Genomic DNA, 7855 nt, shown 5'->3' with positions numbered 1-7855 from the left:
TCTTTATTGCTAAAGGAAAGGAGTTTCTTGTTGGAATAGGTCTGGGATCCGAAGAGAAGGAAAAATTGGCGAAGTGTCTAGCCGGTAATTTGGATGTCTTCGCTTGGAACCCAAAGGATATCTCGAGGATTAGCCCAACTGTCGCGCAGCACCGCCTCGGTGTCCAGCTAGGGGTTAAGCCAGTGAAGTAGAAAAAGAGAAACCTTGCCCCTGAGAGGCAGGCTGCGGCCAGAGCAGAGGTGGAAAAATTGCTACAGGCGAGTTTTATCCGAGAGGTGCAATACCCCGAGTGGTTGGCAAATATTTTACTTGTAAAGAAGTCAAACGGAAAATGGCGCATGTGTGTAGATTATACTGGGTTGAACAAGGTATGCCCAAAAGACTCATACCCGCTTCCCAGAATAGATCAACTGGTAGACGCAACGTCGGGTCATGAAAGGCTCAGCTTTCTAGATGCATTTTCGGGGTATCATCAAATTTCAATGGCCGAGTCCGATCAAGAGAAGACGTCATTTATCATGGACTTCGGCACGTACTGTTACACAGCCATGCCATTTGGTTTGAAAAATGCAGGAGCAACGTATCAGAGGATGGTGAACAAAGTCTTTCGTGGGCTAATCGGAGGCTAACGGGGCGGGTAGCGGCCTTAAATCGTTTCATGAGCCGGGCGGCAGACAAATGCTACCACTTCTTCAAAGCTATAGGGGGCTCCTCCAATTTTGAGTGGACCCAGGAATGTGAAGAGTCTCTTAGGAACTTGAAGCAGTCATTACAAGAGCCCCCGATTTTGACCAGCCCATCTCCTGGGGACGTGTTGTGTCTCTACTTGGAAGTATCACCAAAGGCAGTCAGCGCGGTCCTGGTGAAAGAGTTCTCAAAGGCGCAAAAACCAGTCTACTATGTGAGCCAAGTATTGAGGGGCGCAGAGATAAGATACAGCCTGACTGAACAGCTGGTGTTTGCATTAATTGTCGCGGTTAGGAAATTGAGGCCTTACTTTCAGTCTCACACGGTGCAAGTAATGACTGACCAACCTATCAAGCAGATTCTACATCGGTCGGAGACCTCTGGGAGGTTGTTGAAATGGGCCATCGAGTTAAGTGAGTTTGATATCGAATTCAGGCCAAGGACAGCTATTAAGGCACAGGCTCTAGCAGACTTCATCGTCGAGCTCACCACCCCGCCCGAGCACCCACCAGGGGAACAGGCAGATTGGAAAATTTTTGTCGATGGATCTTCAAACGACGAAGGATCCGGGGCGGGGATCATAATGATAGGTCCCAATGAGGAAGAGTTGGAATACTCGCTGCATTTTGAATTCCCTGCTACAAATAACGAGGCCGAGTACGAAGCAGTAATCACGGGTTTGGGATTGGCAGCCAGACTCGGGGTAACCTCAGTGGAAATTTGCAGCGACTCTCAGTTGATAATCGGGCAAGTGATGGAGGAATTTGAAGCAAAGGACGGAAAGATGGCTGCATATTTAATGGAAGTCAAAAACTTGCAGAAGGGGTTCACCAAGTTTAAGATAACTAAGGTCCCCCGAAAGGACAATGAGCGAACGAACGCGCTGGCTAAGCTCACATCAGCCAACCCTAGACGGCTGCCTGGCACAGCCAGTGTGCAAATTCTGCGACAACCTAGCATCCAACACGTAATCGATCTTATGAATGTAGAGAATGAGGAAAGTTGGATAGACCAGCTGTTTGAATATCTCACAAAGAATAAATTGCCGGAGGATGCTCTCACAGCAAGAAGGCTAAAAGTTCGGGCAGCCTTATTTGCCATCATCGATGGGTTACTCTATAAGCGAGGTTTCACAATGCCATATTTGAAGTGTTTGCGACCGACAGAAGCACAGGAGGTGCTAGTCGAAGTACATGCGAGAATTTGTGGCAACCACCAAGGGGCGACTACCCTTGCGTTCAAGACGCTTCGACAAGGATATTATTGGCCTAGTATGAAGGAAGATGCTAGAGAGTTGGTGAGAAAATGCGATGCATGCCAACGCCATGGAAATCTGATCCACATTCCAGCCGAGCAACAGACGGCAGTTTTCGGGGTGTGTCCCTTCTTCCAATGGGGGATGGACATCTTGGGACCTTTGCCCCTGTCTAAAGGACAAAGAAAGTTCTTGTTAGTTGCCGTAGACTATTTTACTAAGTGGGTGGAAGTTGAGCCCTTGGCCACCATCACGACTACAAAGATACAGGGATTCGTCTGGAAAAATATCATATGCAGGTTTGGTATACCTCGGGTAATCATTACAGATAATGGAAAACAATTCGATAATCATAGTTTTACAGCCTTCTGCACAAGTTACCACATCGACCACAGGCTGACTTCAGTTGTTCACCCACAGGCAAATGGACAGGCTGAAGTGACCAACCGAACCATACTATGGGATTTGAAGACAAGGTTGGAAAAAGAAAAAGGACTTTTGGCTGAGGAGTTGCCCAATGTACTATGGGCATATCACACTACCCCCGAGAATCAACCGGGAGATGCCATTCAAACTGGCCTTTGGGATGGAAGCCGTGGTTCCGATTGAGATCTTAAGCGAGACAGGAAGGATGAAAGTCAAGCAACCCGACGACGCAGCGACTAGGGGAGAACTCGACCTCCTTGAAGGTGTAAGGGACAAGGCGGCGATAAGAATGATGGCTTATAAACGAAGAGCCGCTGAGTACTTCAACCGGAGAGTGAAGCCAAGGGTCTCCCAACCAGAAGATCTCGTGCTAAGAGATGCAGCAGCCGCAGGACACCCCCCACCAAAGTTTGGTCCAAACTGGAAAGGCCCGTACGAAGTAATCCGCAGGCTGGGGAAGGGAGCTTACAGCTTGAAAGATATGAAAGGAAGGCCGCTAGGTAGACCATGGAATGCAGAACACCTCAAAAAGTATTACCAGTAGAATTCGAAATGTACGCGCCGGCTGCGCTTTTGTAAATATAGTAGATTAGGTTGCATTGTTTATTTTCTCTATGTAATGCCTCACGAAGGCACCCTTAGTTGTAACAATTTATTTTATTCAATGAAAGACCTTGGCGGTGACGGATGATGAGGGCGCTACGGAAGGGCCAGCCTAACTGGGACGTCCCGGTGCGCCTACTGAGCTCACAAGACCAGGAATTTTTTATGCCAACAGACAACTTTGAAATCCACGCTCATCCCACTAAGACACGATGTCGGCGTAGCCTACGCGGCTAGGTGGAGAGCCTTGGAAAGTCAAAAAATTGACTAAGGCCCTTAACCACCAAATCACCCCTTGCGGTCGACGTAGCCTACGCGGCTAGGTGAAGAGCCTTGGAAAGTCAAAAAATTGGCTAAGGCCCTTAACCACCAAATCACCCCCTGCGATCGGCGTAGCCTACGCGGCTAGGTGGAGAGCCTTGGAAAGTCAAAAAATCGGCTAAGGCCCTTAACCACCAAATCACCCCTTGCGTTCGATGTAGCCTACGCGGCTAGGTGGAGAGCCTTGAAAATTCAAAAAATTGGCTAAGGCCCTTAACCACCAAATCATCCCCTACGGTCGACGTAGCCTACGCGGCTAGGTGGAGAGCCTTGAAAAGTCAAAAAATTGGCTAAGGCCCTTAACCACCAAATCACTCCCTGCGGTCGACGTAGCCTACGAGGCTAGGTGGAGAGCCTTGAAAAGTCAAAAAATTGGCTAAGGCCCTTAACCACCAAATCACCCCCTGTGGTCGACGTAGCCTGCGCGGCTAGGTGGAAAGCCTTTTAAAAGTCAAAAAATTGGCTAAGGCCCTTAATCACAAAATCACCCCCTGCGGTCGACGTAACCTGCGCGGCTAGGCGGAAAGCCTTGAAAAGTCAAAAAATTGGCTAAGGCTCTTAATCGCCAAATCACCCCCTGCGGTCGATATAGCCTACGCGACTAGGCAGAGAGTCATAAAAAATAAAAAAATAAAAAAAATATATATATATATATATATATGAACACTCCCCCGCACCATCAAGCAGTAAAAAGAAAAATAACAGGAGAGACGACAATTTAAAGGAACCACGCATCCAGCGCCAATGATATCGAATGAAAGACGTGTTTATACATTCGAAGAATTCTTGCCCACATCCGAGCAAGTAGGAGATAACAAGGCTAAACAAAAGTAAACACTCAAAAGGAAAAACTAGCAAAGAAAACAACAACTCAGAAATGCTTCAGCTTGAAGGGGAGACATCCCCACTACCACCTTATGATGAACGACCGAGTGATCTGGATGACTGAGCTATACTCTCTTTCCCTTTGCGCTATGCAAGAAATCTATCCAGACCGGAGGGGTCTATAGAAGGATGTTCGGCCATAATCTACTCCTTGGAGAGCTTAATTGAGGCTGACATCGCCTTTCCCCCGTATGAGTTCAAAGCCTTAGCATAATCGGACGATGTCTTACACTGATCCACAGACGCCTTGAGATCTCCAGCGTACTCATCTGAGGCCTTATACCTCTCAACCGCCTCTTCAGGAGCACGAGCCAAAACAAAACGTAGGTTGTCGATCTCCGTCTCCTGCTCACGAGCTCGAGCGTCCGACGTCTCCAGAGATTTCCTCAAGGAGGATATTTTCTTCTTGTGGTGATGAGCCTCCTTTTTCTTTTCTTCAGTAAGAGTTTTCAGCTCTGAGACCAGGCGGCGATTTGACTCAGCGAGTCCGGTCTGGAGGGCCACCACCTAAAAAAAAATGTATAGGGGGAAAAAGAATGAAACCACGAGTTTCTAACTTAAAAGGCGAGATTCAACATAAAAGAAATCTCGAAATGGGAAACATACCCTCTGGAGGTAAACAGCCGCAGCCCTTTCAATGTCATCTACGCTGCGCCCTACAATCGCTCTGGATCGAGCGGGGGTCACCAACGACTTAAGCACCCCCATCTCATGATAGTCCCGGGTAAGAGAAAACCCAAAGTTAGGAAGCGAGTCCTCACGCTCACAACGTGCACGACTGGGAGCTCCCGGCCTAGTAGCTGGAGCCACATCACGAGGCTCATCTGAAGGCTGAGAAGTCTCGTTGATCGTTTGAGACTTTCTCCCAAGATCGGCCCCTCTCCTTCTCTTTGAAGGGATAGGCGAAGGATCCACCTCACCCTCCTGCCCCTGGTCAGGCATGGAATCCATGACTCCTTCCAGATCAAGCTCGGCCCCTGCACATGTAAGTTGAAATCGGATAAGATCACAAGGTAGAATACAAAAAAAAGGGAGAGAGGGTGGGGGTGAACATGAAAGCTTACCATCAACGAGGGTAAGGCCCTCATCTCCTCCTGGCAGAGTCTTCAATACCTCATCAAGATCAAAGTCCATACCTGAAACACACATCCAAACTCATTAGTCTCTACGAACTAAAGGCAAAAATAATAAATGAACGTGTGTGCATGCGATAAAAGAAAAGAAAAACAACATAAACGACCTACCAATTGGGCGACTCATCCCCACTTTCAACATGTTCTTCATGGTTAGGACTGACCCTAAGTTAGGTGCAGAAGGCGGTACATCAACCAAGTCCTCGATTTGAGCTTCTAGAAAGGGAGTAACTTCTACTTGGCTATTGAAGAGATGAATTTGGGGGTGTCGCCAGTTTGTGTTAAAAGAGAACTGACCCTTTGAAAGCCGGACGAAGAAAAATCGGGACTTCCATCCGCTATTCGAATTCCTAAACTTAGGGAATTGCAAAGGTACCCTAGTGGTAAAATAGACAAATGCATTACATTGAACTAGCACATGCATTTCGAAGATACACCTGAAAAGATCCATGGAAGGTGAAATTCCCTTTTTGAGACAGACATACAGAAAATATAATTCTTTTCTCCATGCATTAGGATTAATTTGACTAGGAGTAAGGTGGAACTCGTTGAAAATCGACACAAAAAAGGGATGAATGGAAAATCGAAAACCCCCGTCCATAACATCCTTGTACACGGCTATCTCACGGGGGTCGGACCCGGGGAGCCTTTCTTTAGGACCGGGGGCTCTATAGACGTAGTCATCAACTCGGTCATACTTACCTAGACATTTTTCCAACTTAAGTGGCGAATTGTAGAGACTATAACTTTTTGGGATATCTAGGGGGACAACCTCACCGGCCGGGTCACGCCCGATTTCTAAATTTTGGTTTGGAGATTTAGAAGAACCGATGTGTCTCTTTGGGAGATTTGGAACAAATGGCTGAGAATCAATTGAATGAGTTTCACTATCAATATCATAAAGGGATCTGCCGGATGAAGGGGACGAGTCACTACAAGGGCGGATCGAAGGACCGGACAAGCCACGAGTCTTAGTGGGTGGCGGGGGACGGCCAGCCTTCGGGCTGGTCAGTCGACCAGCCCCGCTGGTTGGCGACCGACCCCCCGTGGGTCGGTCGGACACCCTCCGGTACCCTCCGACGAAGGTCCGATCGAATCACTACACCCCCATCACTTTTTTCATTGGAAGGAGAAGAAAGAATAGTTTTATACATGACAACAAAGAAGATGAAGAGAAGAAATTTAAAACAAGACCTTGGATTTAAAAAAGGAGAGAAAATTACCTTAGAAGAGAGGAAGCCTAGGATGTTGAGAGAAAATGAAAGTGATTCTCTAGAATAAGAATTACCCCCCTTTAATACCACTAGAATTCAAACTTTTGGGGGGGGGGGGGGGGCTGGGGGGCAAAAAAAAACCATTACCTAAATGGTTATAGGAATTGGAGGGAAATCTCCCTCCAACATTAAGACCATTGGCGAGGAGCCATGTGTACAGTAGAATTGCCACTCGATCGTGTTTATATGGTTCGATTTGCTAATACGAACTATTCCTTTCTCATAAAAAAAAACTTTCAAACCAACCTAAAATTGCTACCCCTTGCCAAAAACATCGACAAGGGGTAGGGGGCTAATGATATAGGTTGGTAGAAGTAGCCACTTTCAATGACAAGCAAGGCAGATCATAGCACTCCGATGCAAGGCCATCGACCCCCATAGGGCGTTCTACCAATACGCCGGGAGGAGCGTTCTACCACTACGCCCAGGGGGCACTCTACCACAACCCCCAGAAGGTGTTTTACCACTACGCCCAGGAGGCGCTCTACTACAAACCCCAAAGGGCGCTCTACCACTATCCCTAGAAATCATTCTACCTCTAAGCGAAATCCTTAACGGGCATGATATTGCTTGTCCAAACACTTAGCCATAAAACCTTTAATGAATTGACCAGGTTCCATGGCCGCTGATACAGGTACAATCTTCAGGCGGGAAGTTAAGGACTCCTCACTCAGAACGTGAGTGTAGTGGGAATACCAAAGCGGTTACCCAGTGCCTAATATCTATAAATATTCCCGGATGTGACACAGGTAAAGGATTTTTTTTCTCTCATTCTCGTTTTAGCCATCTGAATTTCAAATATATTTCTTCCAAGTCTAAAAACTAATTCTCACGCCGGAGGTAAAACTGGGGAGAAAGCCCCGCCTTCATTTTTCAGGTCTTGCATACTTGACGGAGTGGTGGAAACGCCGAACACTACCGGGCAAACAGAAGGGTGTTGTTCCACCGCCCTTTCATCTAGTAAGAAACCTTGTGCACGCATGAATAGTAAGCCTTCTTGGTTCTTTTGCCAAAAAAATATAAATATAAATATAAAATTCATTCAATGCAGATGACAAGTTCTATCTTCATACAAATTTTTGTCTAATAAAATTAGTTATGATTTTTTATATTTATTTATTTATTTGATTACCAGTATATATTTTATTAAAGTTAACAAAATTATATATATCAAATCATGTTTTCCATGTTATGAATAAACAAAAAGCAATGAGTACATTTCAACATAATATCAAAAGTAGAGTTTATCTAAATAACTAAGAACGTACATC

The 7855-nt window shown here is 46.3% G+C and overlaps 2 protein-coding genes across 2 annotated transcripts; one reads left to right on the top strand and one right to left on the bottom strand.

Moving 5' to 3' along the window:
- Positions 1-338: 338 nt before the first annotated feature.
- On the top strand, positions 339-2551 carry LOC111411462. Its single transcript, XM_023041992.1, has 2 exons — positions 339-532; positions 574-2551. The coding sequence occupies exons 1-2, from the start codon at positions 339-341 to the stop codon at positions 2549-2551; spliced, it is 2172 nt and encodes a 723-aa protein (XP_022897760.1).
- A 1564-nt stretch (positions 2552-4115) lies between these two features.
- On the bottom strand, positions 4116-5694 carry LOC111411058. Its single transcript, XM_023041631.1, has 3 exons — positions 5242-5694; positions 4784-5154; positions 4116-4684 (listed from the first exon to the last, which is right to left on the bottom strand). Exons 1-3 carry the CDS (start codon positions 5324-5326, stop codon positions 4322-4324), a joined length of 819 nt encoding a protein of 272 aa, XP_022897399.1. The 5' UTR covers positions 5327-5694; the 3' UTR covers positions 4116-4321.
- Between the last annotated feature and the right edge of the window lie 2161 nt (positions 5695-7855).

This window comes from Olea europaea, chromosome 15 (assembly GCF_002742605.1).
Source record: "Olea europaea var. sylvestris chromosome 15, O_europaea_v1, whole genome shotgun sequence".
NCBI lineage: Eukaryota > Viridiplantae > Streptophyta > Magnoliopsida > Lamiales > Oleaceae > Olea > Olea europaea.
Note: the sequence above shows the minus strand (reverse complement) of the source record. Positions and strands in the feature narration are given on the sequence as shown.

Excerpts from the sequence above, each read along its gene's own strand:
- LOC111411462 (XM_023041992.1), top strand. The coding sequence starts at position 339 with ATGTGTGTAGATTATACTGGGTTGAACAAGGTATGCCCAAAAGACTCA. Across the intron at positions 533-573 it reads TTTATCATGGACTTCGGCAC|GAGCAACGTATCAGAGGATG; the intron begins GTACTGTTACAC and ends TGAAAAATGCAG.
- LOC111411058 (XM_023041631.1), bottom strand. The coding sequence starts at position 5,326 with ATGTGTGTTTCAGGTATGGACTTTGATCTTGATGAGGTATTGAAGACT. Across the intron at positions 5,155-5,241 it reads GGGCCTTACCCTCGTTGATG|GGGCCGAGCTTGATCTGGAA; the intron begins GTAAGCTTTCAT and ends TTACATGTGCAG. Across the intron at positions 4,685-4,783 it reads CGGCTGTTTACCTCCAGAGG|GTGGTGGCCCTCCAGACCGG; the intron begins GTATGTTTCCCA and ends ATTTTTTTTTAG.